Raw genomic sequence first — 22058 nt, forward strand, 5'->3', positions numbered from 1 at the left:
CGGACGGGCAACGGTCCTGCCATACTGCTCCCCCTTGACCACTGACCGGCATACCCAGTCTGATCCGAACGGATCGGCCAGGGGATTACTCACGGATCACTTGTCCAAGGCTGTCTGAACAGCCTGTCGGCATTCTAGTTCTGCTTACCAGGGCTAGAATGGATAGTGGAATCATATGGTTGCAGAGCCAGGCTCCATCGTAACAGGTGGGCATTGTCCCCAGAGACCCGTTTAAGCCACACTAATGAGTTGAGATCTGTGAACAGGGTGAATTGTTGTCCATAGAGATAGAGTTGTAATTTCTTGAGGGCCCACACCACCGCCAGACACTCCTTTTCAATGGCGGCGTAGCTTATCTCCCTGGGCAACAGCTTCCTGCCGAGGTAAGCCACGGGATGTTCACCGCTATCGTCTCTGACCTGGCTCAGCACCGCTCTTAATCCAAACATGGAAGCATCTGTGTGGACAAGAAAGCGTTTCCTGGGATTAGGGGCATCAACCAAGCTGTCCCTAAGGGCTTGGAACGCCTGCTCGCACTCTGGGGTCCAGTTTACCTGCCTGGGCAGGTTCTTTTGTCAGGTTGGTTAGCCAGTGTGCTGTAGTTGGGGACAAATTTCCTATAGTAACTGGCCATCCCTAGAAAGGTCAACACCTGGGTCTTAGTGAGGGGATGGGGCCAACTAGCTGTGGCCGACCTTGGTTGGCTCAGGTTTCTGTTCCCCACACCCCAACCAGTGTCCCAGGTACTGTAGCTTCGCCATCCCTAGATGGCACTTGCTGGGTTTTAGAGTTAAGCCTGTGTCCGTAATCCTGTCCAGCACAGCTCCCATATGTCCGAGATGCTTTTCCCAAGTATCGCTGTATGTGGCAATGTCTTCCAGGTATGCACAGGCATAGTCCTGGAGGCCATCCAACAGCCGGTACACCATCCTTTCCAAGGTGGCCGGGGCATTCTTCATCTCAAATGGCATTACCTTAAAGTGGTACAGGCCAAAGAGGGTGACAAAGGCTGACTTGGGGACAGCATCTGCTGCCAGGGGTATCTGCCAGTACCCCTTTCACAGGTCAATGGTGGCGAGGTAACTGCCCCGCGCCATCCTATCCAGAAGCTCAACTATATGGGGCATGCATCGGTGAAAGTCTTGTTGTTGAGCCTCCAGTAGTCAATGCAGAAATGGGTAGTGCCATCTCTCTTTGGGACCATGATGAGGTCCAAGGACGTGGACGGTTCGATGACCCTTAACCGGAGGATCTCTTGCTGCGTACAGCCTCTGGTACCAGATATGGGGCTTGCCGCAGAGGTTGAGCCTGCAAAAACACAGCTACTGTATTACACAGTCCTGGAATGCCAGTTGGTTAGTCATTTGGCTGATCTCTAGGCTACTAGCCAGTATTGTTAGTGTGGAGCTACACATACCACTAATGGATTTAGGGATGTTACAGTATGGATAAGGAAAGATACCAAGAATTGAGAATACTACCTGTGATAACAAACATTGGAACAAGTTATAGTAAGACATGCAAGAGTTTAGTTTGTTTTTATTTTAAACCAAGACAGAACATTGAATTCCTGTAGTTTATACAACTCTCATTACATAATGAGAGGCATCTTGCAGAGTTTGATTTGTCTGTGCAACATGTAGCCATGGGACAGATCATATTTCATACAGAGGATCAGTCCATCTCATGGTTTGTAGTCTTCCTGGGTGACCACCAAGTTGTAGTGAGTGACCCCTTTCCACATTCCCTGGATGGTGGTTGTAGCGGATTGTGTTGGGCTGTCTTTAAATATTCGTGTTATAAGGTCATTTTAGTTTCATGTGTTTCCTATATACCTGTATTGTATGAAGCATTTGTCTGATTGTTCGGTAAAACCACCCCGTTCGTCATACGAACAACTTACCGAACAATCAGACCACTCCAGAGAGAAGTGTGCCCCTAGTTTACCTCTCTGATAGGTGTTAACCGCAGTCTAATTAGCTATTAGACAAATGCTCTGTGTTTGTTCCCTGGATGGCCGCTGTTCGGCATTCGAACACGTGGCAGCGGCCATCTTGCCATACGAATGCCCAGCAGTGTTTGGCCGTCGAGTGTCTGGAACCCAAATCGGACACTTGACTATGCGAACACCGCTAAGACCTCCAGAGTTCCATAATAGCCGAACCAAACATACGAACAGCCTGCCATTCGGTTAAATGAATCCCACAATCAAGGGGATTCATACGAACATCAATACAGCCATGGATGTCAAGGATTTTCGTATATTTTACTCCACAAGCAAAGACGAACCGCAAGGCCAAAATGTATGGAACTGATTTCGGCTACTGCCTCGTGTGCGGTCGGTCAAAAAAACACTCATGGGCGTCCGCAGGAATTTTTCCAGGGGAGGGGGGGGGCATAATTGTAATGACATCCATACTTGGTCCCTTTTTGACAGTGTCATGAAGGGGAGGAGCATAGTCATTATCACATAAAGCCAGGGTGAATAGCGTTTTCACATCTATGGTGTCAGGAATACATGTTTGTAAGGAACATTCTGGTCACCATAAAAACTTCATCTAAATGAAAATGCTATAATGCCAGGAAGCCCCTGGGTGCTCTCTTTCCTTTAAGGGGTTAAACTGCTCTCAAATGGTTTAACCCCAAAGGCTTCCTCCAGCTCCAGATTTCCAGGTCGCTCAGTGGTATTCGACTGACCGAGTGTCAGGAAGTGCAGATTGACGTCAGGCATGGGTGCTACGCTCTAAGCCAATCGCTAATTCCCAGTTCATAAAAATGTTTAACTTTTTTATGAATGGGGAGCTACTGATTGGCTTAGAGTGACAGCTGTCTGCTCTAGCCAATCAGCGACACCCCTCCGGCCCTCTGTGCTTCCTGACACTCAGTAAATAAAAGTGAACACATTAACACATTATTTTTTTTTACCTGGGGAGATGAGAAGGTCCAAAGTTTCCCTGCCAGGCCCAGGTACCAAAACCCTATGATGTGGTGTCCCGAATAAAGTGGAGGGTTCACTTCACTTGTTCTTCCTGCTCCAATCTCCTTTTCTTCTCCTTCATTTGACACAGTCTTCTTTTTCTTCGGATGCTGTCTTCTCTCCTCCTTGGCTCCTTCTGCTCGTTTACCTTTCTGCTAATTTCTGCTTATTGTGCTCCCCCTTCTGCTCCTTTCTCTTTCTGATCCCTTTCTGTTCCTTGCAAACCCTTTCTGCTCCTTCTCCTACTTTACCTTTGTGCTCCTTGCTGTCCCTTTCTGCTCCTTGCTACCATTTTCTGCTCCTTCTCCTACTTTACCTTTGTGCTCCTTCTGATTCTTTCTGCTCCTTTACCTTTGTGCTCCTTCTGTCCCTTTCTGCTCTTCGCAGACCCTTCCTGCTCCTTGCAGACCCTTCCTGCTCATTTCTGTTCCTTCTCCTACTTCACCTTTGTGCTCCTTCTGTCCCTTCCTGCTCCTTGCTGCCATTTTCAGCTCCTTGCTGACCCTTTCTGCTCCTTCTACTTTACCTTTTGTGCTGTTTTACCTTCCAGCTCCTTGCTGACCCTTCCAGCTCCTTGCTGACCCTTCCTGCTCCTTGCTGGCCTTTCCTGCTCCTTGATGACCCTTCCTGCTCCTTGCAGATCCTTCCTACTCCTTGTTGACCTTTTGTGCTCCTTGCAGACCCTTCCTGCTCCTTGCTGCCCCTTCCTGCTCATTTGTGTTCCTTCTCCTACTTTACCTGTTGTGCTCCTTGCTGTCAATTCCAGCTCCTTGCTGCCCCTTTCTGCTTATTTCTATTCATTCTCCTTTCTGCTCTTTCCTTCTCCTTTCTGCTCCTAAAATTAACGATCAGGGTGGTGCAGTAGACATTGCTTACCTAGATTTCAGTAAGGCTTTTGACAGTGTTGCACATAGAAGGCTTATCAATAAACTACAATCTTTGAGTTTGGATTCCAATATTGTTGAATGGGTAAGGCAGTGGCTGAGTGACAGGCAACAGAGGGTTGTAGTCAATGGAGTATATTCGAAGCTTGGGCTTGTCACCAGTGGGGTACCTCAGGGATCTGTACTTGGACCCATTCTCTTTAATATTTTTATTAGTGATATTGCAGAAGGTCTTGATGGTAAGGTGTGTCTTTTTGCGGATGATACTAAGATATGTAACAGGGTTGATGTTCCAGGAGGGATAAGCCAAATGGAAAATGATTTAGGTAAACTAGAAAAATGGTCAGAGTTGTGGCAACTGACATTTAATGTGGATAAGTGCAAGATAATGCATCTTGGACGTAAAAACCCAAGGGTAGAGTACAAAATATTTGATAGAGTCCTAACCTCAACATCTGAGGAAAGGGATTTAGGGGTGATTATTTCTGATGACTTAAAGGTAGGCAGACAATGTAATAGAGCAGCAGGAAATGCTAGCAGAATGCTTGGTTGTATAGGGAGAGGTATTAGCAGTAGAAAGAGGGAAGTGCTCATGCCATTGTACAGAACACTGGTGAGACCTCACTTGGAGTACTGTACACAGTACTGGAGACCCTATCTTCAGAAGGATATTGATACCTTAGAGAGAGTTCAAAGAAGGGCTACTAAACTGGTTCATGGATTGCAGGATAAAACTTACCAGGAAAGGTTAAAGGATCTTAACATGTATAGCTTGGAGGAAAGACGAGACAGGGGGGATATGATAGAAACATTTAAATACATAAAGGGAATCAACACAGTAAAGGAGGAGACTATATTTAAAAGATGAAAAACTACCACAACAAGAGGACATAGTCTTAAATTAGAGGGACAAAGGTTTAAATATAATATCAGGAAGTATTACTTTACTGAGAGGGTAGTGGATGCATGGAATAGCCTTCCAGCTGAAGTGGTAGAGGTTAACACAGTAAAGGAGTTTAAGCATGCGTGGGATAGGCATAAGGCTATCCTAACTATAAGATAAGGCCAGGGACTAATGAAAGTATTTAGAAAACTGGGCAGACTAGATGGGCCGAATGGTTCTTATCTGCCGTCACATTCTATGTTTCTATGTTTCTATGTTTCCTTCTCTTACTTTACCTTCCTGGTCCTTGCTGACCCTTCCTGTACGCTGTCTCCTCATCCCTCACTTCCTTGATCTGTAGGCTATCTCTGTCCCCCCCATATGCCTCACTTCCCTGATCTGTAGGCTATCTCTGTCCCCCCCATATGCCTCACTTCCCTGATCTGTAGGCTATCTCTGTCCCCCCCCCCATATGCCTCACTTCCCTGATCTGTAGGCTATCTCTGTCCCCCCCATATGCCTCACTTCCCTGATCTGTAGGCTTTCTCTGTCCCCCCCATATACCTCACTTCCCTGATCTGTAGGCTATCTCTGTCCCCCCCCCATATGCCTCACTTCCCTGATCTGTAGGCTATCTCTGTCCCCCCCCATATGCCTCACTTCCCTGATTTGTAGGCTATCTCTGTCCCCCCCCATATGCCTCACTTCCCTGATCTGTAGGCTATCTCTGACCCCCCCATATGCCTCACTTCCCTGATCTGTAGGCTATCTCGCCCCCCCCCCCCATATGCCTCACTTCCCTGATCTGTAGGCTATCTCTGTCCCCCCCCCATATGCCTCACTTCCCTGATCTGTAGGCTATCTCTGCCCCCCCCCCATATGCCTCACTTCCCTGATCTGTAGGCTATCTCGCCCCCCCCCCCCCATATGCCTCACTTCCCTGATCTGTAGGCTATCTCTGTCCCCCCCATATGCCTCACTTCCCTGATCTGTAGGCTATCTCTGTCCCCCCATATGCCTCACTTCCCTGATCTGTAGGCTATCTCTGCCCCCCCCCCCATATGCCTCACTTCCCTGATCTGTATGCTATCTCTGCCCCCCCCCATATGCCTCACTTCCCTGATCTGTATGCTATCTCTGCCCCCCCCCCATATGCCTCACTTCCCTGATCTGTATGCTATCTCTGACCCCCATATGCCTCACTTCCCTGATCTGTAGGCTATCTCTGACCCCCATATGCCTCACTTCCCTGATCTGTAGGCTATCTCTGACCCCCATATGCCTCACTTCCCTGATCTGTAGGCTATCTCTGACCCCCATATGCCTCACTTCCCTGATCTGTAGGCTATCTCTGCCCCCCCCCCCCCCCCCACACATATAAGTCAGGTCCATAAATATTGGGACATAGACACAGTTCTAATCTTTTTGGCTCTATACACCACCACAATGGATTTGAAATGAAATGAACAAGATGTGCTTTAACTGCAGACTTTCAGCTTTAATTCGAGGGTATTTACATCCAAATCAGGTGAACGGTGTAGGAATTACAATAGTTTGTATATGTCCCTATCACTTTTCAAGAGACCAATTGGTTGCTCAGCTGTTCCATGGCCAGGTGTGTGTTATTCCCTCATTATCCCATTTACAAGGAGCAGATAAAAGGTCTAGAGTTCATTTCAACTGTGCTATTTGCATTTGGAATCTGTTGCTGTCAACTCTCAATATGAGATCCACTATCACTATCAGTGAAGCAAGCCATCATTAGGCTGAAAAAACAAAACAAACCCATCATAGGATCTCTATCTATCTATCTCTCTATCCATCTATCTATCCATCTATCTATATCTATCTATCTATCTCTATCCATTTCTATCTATTTCTATCAATCTATTTATATATTTCTATCTCTTTTATCTATCAACCTATCTATATTTCTATCTCTTTCTCTATCTATATATTTCTATCTCTTTCTATCTCTCAATCACACTCACTCACACACACTCACCCACTCACTCAATCTCTCACACACTCACTCTCTCAATCTAACTCACTCTCTAAATCTCACTCAGTCTCACCGCTCACACTCTCTCACTCAAACACTCTCACTCACACACTCTCTCACTCACTCTCACTCACACTCTCTCACACTCATTCAATCACACTCTCTCTCACTCACATTCTTTCAATTTTTAAAACAAGTTTACTTACTGTTTGAAGTTAGTAGAACCTCCTGCGCAGTATCCTGCCTTCAGCCTGTCAGCCTGTCAGCCTGAGCCCACGCAGGATTTCTTTACCTCACACACTGTCACAGTCTGATTGCTTATAGGCACAGGAGGCGCGTTCACAGTGCCTCCTGTCTCCAGATATCACGTTTCATGTATTCACCCAAGGTGAAGACGTCAAGCGTGATGAATGCGAGTTAGGCAGCCCTGAACTCCAAAGTCCCTCTGGTTCACTCTGAGTGACTGCAACTGGAAGTGTTCCTAGCTGTCAATGTAAACACTGTATTTTCTCAGAAAACACAGTGTTTACATGAGAAAGGCTGCAGGGAGATATAGTTCTCACCTGAACAACCTCATTAAGCTGAAGTTTTTCAGGTGACTATAGTGTCCCTTTGAATTAAAGTGGAGTGGGGGCAGTGTATTACATTGGGTGAGGGGGCTGCGGGAGGCTGTGTATTACATTGGGGGGAGGGGGCACATGTTGGCCTTTGGGTTTGACATGCTTGCTCTATAACACTACAATAGCAGCCTCCTTCTGGTTCTTTATTGCTGGGATATATATATGTTGCTGTCATGTTGACAATTGGATGAGACATCATTCTGAGAGTTTCCGAAGTACAGTATCTATTAATGGTTTTTCTCCTAATAGAACAGAGCACTGATAATAAACTAGCCATTCCCATGTCAGTGTTCCAGGTTTCAATACAAAATAAACATTATTATAATAAAGTGTCACTGTATGACACATTATCATTGTCCTGCCAAATATGGATTTAACATGCTATGACCAGACATGGCAGTAGGCGTGGTAGGGTTAATCTCATACTGCTGCGATGAAATACTAAACAGGAAAATTCGGAATTTCCTTTTATAAATATTCTGGTTAATCTCAGGGTTTGTTGATACGTTGTATAGCAGTACTAGGCAGTGCAAGGCTAGCAAGAAAAAGGATTTTGTATCCAATCAGAAACCAGAAATCTTCAGGGAGGATCACACAGGGAGTGCAAAACAATCCCCACCCCACCCCAGCTTCAGCAGGCAGAGAACTCAGTGTGGGGCCAGGAGAACCATCTCACATCAGCAGCCAGAGAACTCAGTGTGGGACCAGGAGAACCATCTCACATCAGCAGCCAGAACACATCAGCAGCCAGGGAACCAATAGGAACCATCTGGAATAAACTGTTACACTGCCTTAAATTCCCTGGGAGTTCTCACACACTATTCCAGGTTTGTAACATGTCATGCTTGTAACTGTTTGTGTTCACTCTCAGAAAGTGCCTTTCTCTCTTTTTGTACATTTGATGAATGCATCTCCATACACAATTTGTCTTATATGTATTCAGTATAAAAGTACAGCATATATAGATGTAAAAATATAAAACCTTTAATAAAAAATATGTGAAAAGAAAGTACCCTTCTCATGTCTGTTATCCCTATGGGCTGGCTGGAAGACTGGGTCTGTGCTGTGGTCAGCAGGGAGGTGTTTCAGACAATGTGATGAATCATGGCTACAGAATACAGTTATGTCATTACCAAAATATTAATATTTATATATCCTACTGACAGGACTGGGTTCAAATTCACTTTCCACTGCTGGACTACAACTCCTATCAGTCTGGATGGCTCAGCATGTTGGTAGAGGAATGCAAGTCCTAGAACTGTTTAACCCCTTAAGGACACATGACATGTGTGACATGTCATGAGTCCCTTTTATTCCAGAAGTTTGGTCCTTAAGGGGTTAAAGATTAATTCCTTTATTGGTCACAGATTTCTGCTCTCTCTTCTGGTGCACCTGTTGTTAGACCTGACATCCCATAAATCTCAACCAGCCAGGAAAACCAGCCATGGCCGCCACTAACTGAGAAAAGGTTGGATTTATTGTCCGTACAACCTCAGGGCAGAATTCCTGTCATTATCCTGGCTGAGCATCCTCTAGTCTCAGATCATATCTGAGAGTCCGGGATTGAATATCTGGACTATTCTGAATTCTGTGCGTGATCTCACTGTACTATTGCCCTGTAGTTACAAAGATCAATTTTTTTTGCTGAAATACATAATATTTCTAGGTTATAGCATGGTTGTATCATTGTTGCTAGCTGATTTATAAAGTAGCCTTATCTGAAGTCCATTCCCATTCTTTAATAAGTAGATGTACTGATAGTCAATGTGATTGGCCACTCTTGACGGTTCCATTTTATTATTTAACTTGATTTACCAAAAAGCCAGAGTTAATTTTCAGGGACACTCCAAACACCATCACCACGGCAGTTTATTGCAATGATGGTGTTGCCAGAATGCTGTCTCTGAAATCGTAGCTTTGAAATTTTCACTATTTTCGTTATTGTATTTTTAATCTGCGTTGCTCAGGGATCCTCCATCATACTGACCATCTAAGTATAATGCAATGTACATGTGTCAGTCGTTGCTCAGGGATCCTCCATCATACTGACCATCTCAGTATAATGCAATGTACATGTGTCAGTCGTTGCTCAGGGATCCTCCATCATACTGACCATCTAAGTATAATGCAATGTACATGTGTCAGTCGTTGCTCAGGGATCCTCCATCATACTGACCATCTCAGTATAATGCAATGTACATGTGTCAGTCGTTGCTCAGGGATCCTCCATCATACTGACCATCTCAGTATAATGCAATGTACATGTGTCAGTCGTTGCTCAGGGATCCTCCATCATACTGACCATCTCAGTATAATGCAATGTACATGTGTCAGTCGTTGCTCAGGGATCCTCCATCATACTGACCATCTCAGTATAATGCAATGTACATGTGTCAGTCGTTGCTCAGGGATCCTCCATCATACTGACCATCTCAGTATAATGCAATGTACATGTGTCAGTCGTTGCTCAGGGATCCTCCATCATACTGACCATCTCAGTATAATGCAATGTACATGTGTCAGTCTTGTTAACCTGCAGGAACTGTGCTGTGAGATTCAGCCTGGCTCTCCATTTACATCACTGGTGGCAACTGGCAGCCATAAATGGTGCATGTCAGCCTGGCATTCATTAGCTGAGCTGACAGGTGGCACTACGTCCAAGTAACCCAGGGTTATCATGCAGAATAATGCTGGAGTGCTGGCATGGCGGTATGTATACACACTGTACCCTGGCACCCAAGCAATGGCCTGACATTTAATAGCATATTTTCTTTGTGTTTCTTGGTGATGCCCGGAGAAATACATAGAATAGCCGGAGCGGTGGATCTGACAAGCCATCTCTGGAAAATGACAGAACAGAAACGTCGGGACAGTTAATGCAGGAAAGCCAGTGAGAGGCTCTGCACCCAGGAAAGCCAGTGAGAGGCTCTGCATCCAGGAGAGCTGGAGAGAGGCTCTGCACCCAGGACAACATGAGAGAGGCCCTGCACCCAGGACAACATGAGAGAGGCTCTGCACCCAGGACAACAGGAGAGAGGCTCTGCACCCAGGAAAACAGGAGATAGGCTCTGCACCCAGGACAACATGAGAGAGGCTCTGCACCCAGGACAACATGAGAGAGGCTCTGCACCCAGGACAACATGAGAGAGGCTCTGCACCCAGGACAACATGAGAGAGGCTCTGCACCCAGGACAACAGGAGAGAGGCTCTGCACCCAGGACAACAGGAGAGAGGCTCTGCACCCAGGAAAACAGGAGATAGGCTCTGCACCCAGGACAACATGAGAGAGGCTCTGCACCCAGGACAACATGAGAGAGGCTCTGCACCCAGGACAACATGAGAGAGGCTCTGCACCCAGGACAACATGAGAGAGGCTCTGCACCCAGGACAACATGAGAGAGGCTCAGCACCCAGGACAACATGAGAGAGGCTCTGCACCCAGGACAACAGGAGAGAGGCTCTGCACCCAGGACAACAGGAGAGAGGCTCTGCACCCAGGACAACAGGAGAGAGGCTCTGCACCCAGGAAAGCCAGTGAGAGGCTCTGCATCCAAGAGAGCTGGAGAGAGGCTCTGAATCCAGGAGAGCCAGTGAGAGACTCTGCATCCAGGAGAGCTGGAGAGAGGCTCTGCACCCAGGAGAGCTGGAGAAAGGCTCTGCACCCAGGAGAGAGGCTCTGCACCCAGGAAAGCCAGTGAGAGTCTCTGCATCCAGGAGAGCCAGTGGGAGGCTCTGCACCCAGGAAAGCCAGTGAGAGACTCTGAATCCAGGAGAGCCAGTGAGAGACTCTGCATCCAGGAGAGCTGGAGAGAGGCTCTGCACCCAGGAGAGCTGGAGAAAGGCTCTGCACCCAGGAGAGAGGCTCTGCACCCAGGAAAGCCAGTGAGAGTCTCTGCATCCAGGAGAGCCAGTGGGAGGCTCTGCACCCAGGAAAGCCAGTGAGAGGCTCTGCACCCAGGAGAGCTGGAGAGAGGCTCTGCACCCAGGAAAGCCAGTGAGAGGCTCTGCACCCTGGAGAGCTGGAAAGAGGCTCTGCACCCTGGAGAGCTGGAAAGAGGCTCTGCACCCTGGAGAGCTGGAAAGAGGCTCTGCACCCAGGAGAGCTGGAGAGAGGCTCTGCACCCAGGAGAGCTGGAGAGAGGCTCTGCATCCAGGAGAGCAGGAGAGAGGCTCTGCATCCAGGAGAGCTGGAGAGAGGCTCTGCATCCAGGAGAGCTGGAGAGAGGAACATTCAGTGGCTCCATGCAGCAGTGACCCAGGCCTTTCTAGAGGCCGTCTGAGTGACTGTCACTAGAGGTGTTACTAAGCAGAAATTTAAACTCCACAGAAAAGGCAGTGTTTGCACTGAAATGCCTGCAGGGACAGGCTATAGACAACTACATCAAGCTATAGTGGTTCTGGTGACAATAGTGTCCCTTTAAGAATTGAAAATGACTGGCTCCTAACTTTTTAAGCTGGCTCCTAGATGCCAAACAAAGTTGTCAAGCCCTGGCCTATAGTGTCCCTATTAAGGCCAGAGTAGTCCTATTGAAGTCATATCTGACTCACAGAGCTATTTTGACCTTGAATATAAAATTAACTTTCACCTTAGTGAATAACCCAGAGATACCGTATATACTCGAGTATAAGCCGAGTTTTTCAGCACATTTTTTCTGCTGAAAACCCCCAACTTGGCTTATACTCGAGTCAATGTCTGTATTATGGCAATTTGCATTGCCATAATACAGACTGGGGCTGTGGGGGCTGCAGAGCGGTTACTTACCTCTCCTGCAGCTCCTGTCAGCTCCCTCCTCATCCACGGCGGTCCGTTCAGCACCTCGGTCAGCTCCCAGTGTAGGTCTCGCGAGAGCCGCGGGGTCATAGTGCGGCCGCGAGACTTACAGTGTGAGCTGACAGAGGGAGCTGCACGGACCGGCGCGGAGGAGAAGGGAGCTGACAGGAGCGCAGGAGAGGTAAGTAAACTATCTGACAGCCCCCACAGCCCCCCCTCCTACACAGTGCCCATCCACTGGACCACCAGGGAGTGAGAGCCCCCCTCCCTGCCATGTATCAAGCAGGAAGGGGGGACGAACAAAAATTAAATAAAATTAAAAATAATAATACAAAATAATAATAAAAAATAATCATAAAAAATTATTAAAATTATAAAAAAAAAATTGCCCACCCCACCAAGGCTCAGCTACACACACACACACACACACACACACACTGCACTCATGCACACACACTGCATTCATACACACACACTGCATTCATACACACACTGCACTCATATACACACACTGCACTCATACACACACACTGCATTCATACACACACTGCACTCGTACACACACACTGCATTCATACACACACTGCATTCATACATACACACACACACACACTGCACTCATACACAGACACTGCATTCATACACACACTGCACTCATACACACATTGCATTCATACACACACTGCACTCATACACACACACTGCACTCATACACACACACTGCATTCATACACACACATTGCATTCATTATATACACACTGTAAATAAATATTCAATTAATATACATTTTTTAGGATCTAATTTTATTTAGAAATTTACCAGTAGCTACTGCATTTCCCACCCTAGTCTTATACTCGAGTCAATACGTTTTCCCACTTTTTTGGGGTAAAATTAGGGGCCTCTGCTTATATTCGGGTCGGCTTATACTCGAGTATATACGGTAATTCTCATAGGATCCAACCTTAACTCAGCAGCTCATAACTAAGCACACCCGCTATATCTAAAATAGGGCACCTTGAGAAAGATTGCAACCTAATAAACTACCCCAAATTCTGCTCTGTCAGCCCCCATAACAGCACTATTATACTGTGATGTTGCTAATGATTCCATCTGTGTTCCGATGGAATATTGCCAGTCTCTGTTTCTGCTTTATTCCATAAAGTATCCTTCTTTGGCAGAGGCCCATAAAAGGCAGCAGACGCCCAGTAACATTAAAAGGGTAATGACAGAATCTCTCTAGAGTTTATATGAGAGAATCACAGGAATGCTCACCAACCACGGGATGCATTTTCCAGATAGTGAGGGCAGCAAAAAATATTTCTCTTCTGTGCTGTAAACAGACCCAGCTCAGACCACAGCAGAATTGGCCCAGCTCCTGGCTCACATACCACCGGATATTAAACATTAAAGCGACACTATAGGCATCGAGACCAGTTCATCTCAATGTCATGCCCCTGTCGTTACAACCCTGCAGTTGGGAAAGAATATAAAATTGATATAAACTTTCTGTGCTCTATGTCTGAATGTGTAGCAAGATGAACTGTTTACAGCTGGAGAATATGAAATTAAAGGACCACTCTAGTGCCAGGAAAACATACTCGTTTTCCTGGCACTAGAGTGCCCTGAGGGTGCCCCCACCCTCAGGGACCCACTCCCGCCCGGCTCTGGAAAGGGGAAAGGGGTTAAATCTTACCTTTTTCCAGCGCTGGGCGGAGAGATCTCCTCCTGCTCTCCTCCTCCGATCCTCCTCTTCTCCTCCCCGTCGGCTGAATGCGCACGCGCAGCAAGAGCTGCGCGCGCATTCAGCCGGTCACATAGGAAAGCATTCATAATGCTTTCCTATGGACGCTTGCGTGCTCTCACTGTGATTTTCACAGTGAGAATCACGCAAGCGCCTCTAGCGGCTGTCAATGAGACAGCCACTAGAGGACATAGGGGGAAGGCTTAACCCATTCATAAACATAGCAGTTTCTCTGAAACTGCTATGTTTATGAAAAAATGGGTTAACCCTAGAAGGACCTGGCACCCAGACCACTTCATTAAGCTGAAGTGGTCTGGGTGCCTAGAGTGGTCCTTTAACTGTCGCCGTCTAAAATAAGACTATGTTTGCAGCTATTTCCCTATTCTAAGATTGCATAAATACCCAATGCTCTCCCAATAAAGGAGAGATGATATTTGAAGCTACAACAAGTGTGATTGTGGTTTATTGTCTCCAGAGTACTCGATTATTGATTATTTGTCAGGAGCCTCAAATTCTTACCAAGTGGTGATTGATCCATGAAACCGTGCAAACCATTGCTGTGGTGGATCACCGCTGTATCACCGCCAAGGATTCCCTTTTCCCGTAGTGTTATAGCTCCTTCTAGTGAAAGTAGTGTATTCATTAGCTGAGAATTCATGTTGGGAGTACATCTAATTTTATTGGCACAAGCATGGGGTCCCTTGTTTAACAGTACAATGATCCCGCCCTGGTGCCTCTGTGTCTGGGAGATAATTGAGTTGCTGCTTGCTAAGCTAATTATCTCCTGGACACAGAGAACACAGCACAAAAACACCCCCAAAAAATAATAAAATCACCAAATCAGGGATTGACAAATCACCACCGGGGTAAAATTTTGACTTAATGCTAACCGTGTCTATGACCAAAAGAGATCCAGGATAAATGGAGCTTTGACCGGCCAAATGCCGTCAGCCCCTGAAAATGAAATAGGGGGCGCTACCCCTTGCTCTCCGGGAGTGATTGTTCCACATAGTCCAAGGCGACTGCTCTCCAAAAAGCGCTCTTATAGCTGTTCGGAAAGTGGGGGGAAAACAAAGGGGAAAGTTGACCGGGTGAGCTGCGGCCATACCACAGTTCCAGAGAAGTTGTGGATAAGTCCTGCTGTAGTCTTTGCGGCTCTCTGGACTCCAGTCACGGTGTAGCGTTACTTACCTTATCCGGGGGCCGGCCGCGGTCCTCTCTTCAAGCCGCGCGCGGTCCTGCGGCTGCACGAGCCGCGCGCGGCTCACCCGACTCTCCTAACAGGAAGACGGGCAGTGACCGCGAGATGCGGTCACGTGTCCCGCCTGCAGCTAAGAGCGCGCCGCGAGTCTCGGGCGCGCTCTTAAAGAGACAGTGGGAGCCTAAATTGCAAAAAGGCTCCCATTGGCTCCTGTCATGCCAATCACCCCATACACTTACCTGTTGGGGGTGTGGAAGTGACAGGAGCCAATCACATTAGTTTGAAGGCTACTTATACTCACCCTTTTCCCTTAGTTCCTTGCCCTATCGTGGTTTCTGCTACAGTTCCCTTTAGTGCTTGTTGTGTTCAGTTGTGTTTCTCCGTATTTGACCTTGGCTTTGTATTCTGACTTCGTTTTCGCTTTATCCTTGTCTGTACTGTTTGCCGGCTTGCTGATTCCTGTGTACCAGACCCCGGCTAGTTCTCGTTTACGCTGTCTCTTTGTGCCCTTGACCTCGGATCGTTCCTGACTCTGTCTTCTCCTATTACGTCGAGTCCGGCCACTCTAAGGTCCGGTAGACGTATCTCTCCTCTGTGCTGTCTTCTGTTTGGCTGGATCCTGCGTGTAGGGGTATATACTCGTTACACACGGCCAGAGGAAGGGTGCTTCCAGTTGATTGGCCTGGAGGATTTAGGTTAATTGTAATAAATAGGATAACTGAATGTGGGCAAAGGGGTCCATAATTATATGCCCATTAATGTGCCGTAAGCCACTTCATTAACGTACTAGAGTAATGCCCAGTCATTCAGGCACTAACTAGTGCAGGATCCATATTGCCACACCAGAGGAAACTGCAGTCTCTTTGGCACTGTTAGTGCCAACCTCATTGCTATTTTTTAGTAGGATACCTAGTCCTCCTGGCGCAAGTGTCCACAATACAGATAGAATTTCTTCCTTCCCCATGCCCCCAAATTACGTAAATTACCAGCCATGTTATGAGCCAACCTCATCTAAATATGTAAAGTCAGTTAAAGAATCAGACCATAGTGGATAGACAGCAAAGTCTCACTTGTATCTGCTGAATGATTAATATTCTATGTTTTGTGGTTTTAGGTCCATAGAACCAGCAATGAAAGCATCTCTTCCAGAGAGAACTCCACTGTTCAGTCATGAACCCAATGGTCCTGCATACAGAATTCCGTCACTCATTTATATCAAAGAGGAGAACACATTTGTGGCTTTTGCGGAGAGACGGAAGAACGATGAGGACATCAGTGCTGAATATGTGGTCATGAGAAGAGGGATCTACAAGACTGGATATGTGAAGGTAATTTTATGTATTGGAAAGATTTACTGAGATAATTTTCAATTCAGCACTAACAATGTACTTTTTAGTATCTTGTGGAACTATAATCTGTCTGGGGAAAAATGGAAGAAGGGAATTATACTTCTACAAAATGGTGATAAGAGTGACCATGTAGACAAAACATAGGTGGAATTGGAGGTGATCAACTTTGAGACAAACCTGCTTATCTCAAATTGCATATAAAACAAAAGTGCTTTAGTGTTCTGTATGTGAAATGTGACCTTATTATCTTTTATTACAATCCAGAGATATATTAGTATGTCCTATAAGGTGGAAGGTTCCTATGTTTATTTGTCATGTGGTTTCACAATTCTTTATTATTATTCACTGTCAGTTCGATAGCAACGAATATTTGAGTTACTCTTTACGTATTTAAATACTTGTAACAATAGAGAGTACAAACTGTTCTTTTTTATATGGTCATTAAACAGGAATATAACCTACGGTAATGTCCTCCTTTGCAGTGGGAAGGAATCCAACCCTTACATGAAGCTACCATGAAAAACCATCGCACCATGAATCCTTGTTCAATCTACGACGAGAACTCCAAAGTTTTATTCTTGTTTTTTAACTGTATACCTGATGGAGTCACTGAAAAACACATGAGGGTCTGGGGAAATTCTTCAAAGTTGTGCTACGTCACCAGCAGCGATTTTGGTAAAACGTGGAGTTTCATCAAAGATATCACAGAAGTGACCAATGGCATTAGGAAAATGACCACCTGTTTCTTGTCTCCAGGTCATGGAATACAAACACAAGATGGGAAACTAATTATTCCTGCTTATGTCTACATTGCCAAATTTTGGTTTATACGTTGGTGGTTTGATGCAGCCCAGTCATTTTATCTCTACAGTGCAGACCAGGGTCATAAATGGGAAATATCTCAGCGTATTGTCAAATACAATAGTGGCGAATGTGAGCTGGCGGAAATATGTGATGATGGCAAAAACATGCTTTATTGCAATGCCAGATCCACAAGTGTTAAACGAGTGGAAGCGCTAAGCCTAAATATTGGTGGAGAATTTAAGTTTGTAGAAAAGAGCAGAAAGCTGAAGGAGATAAAAGGCGGATGTCATGGGAGTGTTTTAAGTTTCCTTGGGGGTGAGGAAACTGTGCAAAATCACAATCATTGGCTAATGTTTTCACACCCCATAAAAAATGACCGTAGAGATCTTGGAATATTCTTGAACAAGTTTCCACTCAAGTCTGAGTCCTGGTCCAAGCCTTGGGTCATTTATGAAGGATTTAGTGGCTACTCCAACCTTGTCGACTGCCAACAAGCAAACACATTTGCGGTTTTGTTTGAGGGTGGTGATAAAACTCATTATGAACATATATATTTTTGCTTATTTACCTTGGAAGATGTTCTCGAAAACATTAAGAAGAAGAAAAGCTTATTTGCACGATTTAAGAAATAATGTCGAGGTCATTTTATTAGAGCGGGTCCGGACATAATCTTTTAAAAATTATCGCACTGTGTGCAATGTGCATTCTCAACACTACAACTGTAAGACAATAATGACTTATGAAAAATACTAAGCAGTAAATCATTTAAAAGGCAGACTTATTCAAGCTAAGAGCCCAGGTATAGGTTCTTAGAATCTATTGATTACTATTGTGAATTAACTTGTTTCTAAATTACGAAAGGGGTCATAAAATGATAGATAAAGAGAGCTACTAGTTAACATGTTTAATAACATATAAAGGAAGATATTTGTGGAATAAGTATACCAAAATACTTGCATACTAGTCAGCATGTGAAAAAACATGGATATTTCTACCTGCCTCAATAATACATTTGTTTTGGAAACTAGGCCATATTAACCTATAGTGAGGTTTCCTATAAGAATACACAGGAGCCTCACCTGTACAGATGCAGCTCACTTCCGTTGAAGCAATGGGCAGCTGTATTGCAAAAGCAGCTACCAAATTAGTGCATGAGGATGAGAGCATGTGATGTCACACATAGACCAGGAACTGGCTGAGAGTTCTAAGCCAGTTCCTGGTTGAACCTGAAGTCAAAGGAGGCAGATTAAAACCCTGGCATATGCTGCATATAGGCATCTTTTTCATGTTTTTTAATTTTTTTATTACGCAATTTATAGTATTTTATTATCTATGTGTTTTAGAAAAGTGGGTGTTGACATCTACTAATGGGTGTCCCTCTAACGTTATAAATTAGAGACAAGCCCTGTCACTTTGACTGTAGTGACTGCCACACTCATTGAGTGGAATGGGAGTAGCAATGTGCAGCAGTGAATCTTTATATAGATAAATTATTCAGTCACGGAATTTAAAAAGCTTGTAAATGGAAAATGTGAACACTTGTATATAATGACGAAGTGTTTGGATATATCTCTTTAACTGCTGATTCTTGAGGCTGGTGAGATACCAATTATATAGATTTCATTTTGTTATTCCTAATTTATATATATATATATATATATATATGCATTTTGTTTACAAAATGTTCTTACTAACACAGCAATGATTGGGCTACAATGTGGGAAAAATATACAGTCCAGGAATATGGCTAGGATAATTTGCTAATGATACTAACCTTTGTGACACTTAACGTTCTGTAGGTAAGTGCAATACACACCATAGAAAATAAGCAGTTTGTTCTGTTAACCTGTCTGGTGGAGTGGCCTTAAAGGACCACTATAGTGCCAGGAAAACATACTCGTTTTCCTGGCACTATAGTGCCCTCAGGGACCCCCTCCCGCCGGGCTCTGGAGAGAGGAAGGGGTTAAACACTTACCTTTCTCCAGCGCCGGGCGGGGAGCTTTCCTCCTCCTCTCCTCCTTCCTTGCGACGTCATCGGCTGAATGCGCATGCGCGGCAGGAGCCGTGCGCGTGCGCATTCAGGCGGTCGCATAGGAAAGCATTTACAATGCTTTCCTATGGATGCTGGCGTCTTCTCACTGTGATTTTCACAGTGAGAAGCACGCAAGCGCCTCTAGCGGCTGTCAATGAGACAGCCACGAGAGGCTCTGGAGGCTGGATTAACCCTCAGTTTCTCTGAAACTGCTATGTTTATAAAAAAAAAAAGGGTTAATCCTAGAGGGACCAGGCACATCCAAGATGATTTTTTGTAAATGTTTTAAAATGCCAATTAAAGGGACACAATAGTCACCAAAGCAACTTTAGCTTAATGAAGGGGTTTTGGTGCATAGATCATGTCCCTGTAGTCTCACTACTCAATTATTTGCCATTTAGGAGTTAAATCACTTTGTTTATGCAGCCTTAGTCACACCTCCCTGCATGTGACTTACACAGACTTCCTAAACACTTCCTTTAAAGAGTCATCTTATGTTTACACATCCTTTATTGCAAATTCTGCTAATTTAAAAAAAAATTTATCTCCTGCTCTGTAAATAGCTTGCTAGGTCCTACTGGAGCCTCCTGTATGTGATTCAAGTTCAATTTACAGAGCAGGAGATAAAAACGTTTAAAGTAAGTTAACATCTGATTACAATTGAAAACATTTTGCTTTCAAGCAGGCTGTGTCAGTCACAGCCAGATGAGTTGTGGCTAAGGCTGCATAAACAGAACAAAAGTTATTTAACTCCTAAATGGTGGTGAATTGAGCAGTGAGACTTCAAAAGCATGATCTATACACAAAAACTGCTTCAAGCTAAAGTTGTTTGGTGCCTATAGTGTCTCTTTAAATATTGTGTATGTTATTTCAGTTGAATTATTTCCAAATAATGGACTAGTATTTTTTGGTGTTCTTTGAGAAGTAAAAAAAAATTAGTTTGTTTTTTTCTCTTCGAACTAACATATTTGCTTGTTTTTTTTAATATATATATATATATTTCCTTACTTTTATTTACTTACACTATTACATGAAAATATTTTTAAAGTGTTAAATTGCATATATTTAATATTATATTTTAATAAAAAATTTCAACCAGCGCTATTGGTCAGCGTGTCTGTAATGTGCTACATGTGAGAAATTAATGAGACACATTAAAATATTACTACAGTAAAAGTACATTTGAGTTCATGAGGAATATTAAAGGGACACTATAGTCACCTGAACAACTTCAGCTTAATGAGGTTGTTCAGATGCAGGGCCGGACTGGGCATTAAAAGAAGCCCTGGAAAAAATTTTTTTACCAGCCCCATAATGCATCGCGCCAGCATAGTGTGCAGATACAGAGTTAAAAAAGAGAACTTAAAATTAAAAATTATTACTCCAACGTAAAAAAAAAGCATTTATATGCTTCAAAATAAACAAAAGTGCTGATTTATTTTAAGCAGATGTGCCTTTGCATGTAATCAATGTTTCAGTCCAACTACCATGACATGATACCGGAGAAACTGACGGAAGCCAAGCACAGAGAGATGGACACAGATTTCTTCAGGAAGGAAGATATCTTTATTCGATTCACCGACCGGGACTCAGAGGGACTAATGTCACCAAGAACAGCTAAAATCTGAGTCCTGATCGTACAGTGTAGGTCCCTTATATAGACATATAGCTCCTCCTATAATCAGTTGCACCTACATGTACTCTAACCCAATCAACAGAATAAAGACTAACTTTCCTGTTTGACCACTTGGCTTGCCCAGCACAATGGAGGACGGGAATACTCGTATACCCTGTATTCCTGCACATGCTCCTTACACTATTGATTGTATCGTTGCCACGTGCAACCAACCGACCGATACATCAGCATATGCACGTGCACATACCACGTGGCAATCTCGGCCTACTAAATTTATTTTTACCAAGATTCTACCACATTCCCCCCTTTGATGCTTCTGATATTTCATAATCCCAGATGCATCACTTAATCAGGGTTTGCTTACACCTCAAGTTGCCATAAACCAGACTAGACTTTGCGACTCTCTAGAGATACGAACCCCTCAGCATTCCTCTTCCTGTACGTGTTCTCCTTGATTTAAAGCCTCGTACCTGCAAACAGCCATTATCTGTGCAGCGGCCTTTCTCTCTGCTATATTCTCTATAATGCTCTGCACAGACCTAACTACCAAAGGAATCAGACACGGCAGGAGGAGGCACAGCATCAAGATTAGCATGACTCCACCTACCAGTGCCTTGAGTCCTCCAAACTGCTCGTACCAATTACCAAACCAACTACTCGGATTATACCCTTTTACTTGAGTAGGCACATGTGCTAGTTTAACCATATGGCTAGTAAGCTCAGCTATTGCTTGCCCTTCATCATCTATTTGAAGACAACAATTGCTTAGATTAAACTTCCCACATACACCTCCCTCTACTGCCAATAGGTAATCCAAGGCTAATCTATTCTGGTAGACGGCTGTCCTCATCCTAGTGTTATGCTTTGCTAGGAGATTAAGCGCTTGTGATGTTTCATTGGTAATTATCTCAACCACAGCCTGTAATCTTATGATACGGTTAAGCATATATATTGGGGTTCTATATCCGAAAGTACCATCCTCTGCCCACGTAGCTGGCCCATAATAATCTATAATACGCTGGGGAGGCCACTCATTATCTTCCCAGGTACCTATCTCTAGGGGTCCACTTTTCTTTCTATGATTTACATCATACAATTTAACTCCCAAAGTCTCTGCTGTTTCAATTGGCAACAAGAAGAAGGATGGTTTGAGCATA

At 44.6% G+C, this 22058-nt stretch overlaps 1 protein-coding gene across 2 annotated transcripts; it reads left to right on the forward strand.

Moving 5' to 3' along the window:
* The first annotated feature begins 7854 nt into the window (after nt 1–7854).
* Nucleotides 7855–18864, forward strand: LOC134599772 (sialidase-3-like). 2 transcript variants are annotated; one of them, XM_063444979.1, is made up of 3 exons: nt 7855–8193; nt 16195–16408; nt 16912–18864. In XM_063444979.1, the coding sequence occupies exons 2-3, from the start codon at nt 16211–16213 to the stop codon at nt 17863–17865; spliced, it is 1152 nt and encodes a 383-aa protein (XP_063301049.1). In that variant the 5' UTR covers nt 7855–8193; nt 16195–16210; the 3' UTR covers nt 17866–18864. The 2 variants fall into 2 exon arrangements, with proteins under 2 accessions (XP_063301049.1, XP_063301048.1); XM_063444978.1 differs by lacking the exon at nt 7855–8193 and having other exon boundaries at nt 16149–16408.
* The last annotated feature ends 3194 nt before the right edge of the window (nt 18865–22058 follow it).

This window comes from Pelobates fuscus, chromosome 1 (genome assembly GCF_036172605.1).
Source record: "Pelobates fuscus isolate aPelFus1 chromosome 1, aPelFus1.pri, whole genome shotgun sequence".
In the NCBI taxonomy this organism is placed as follows: domain Eukaryota; kingdom Metazoa; phylum Chordata; class Amphibia; order Anura; family Pelobatidae; genus Pelobates; species Pelobates fuscus.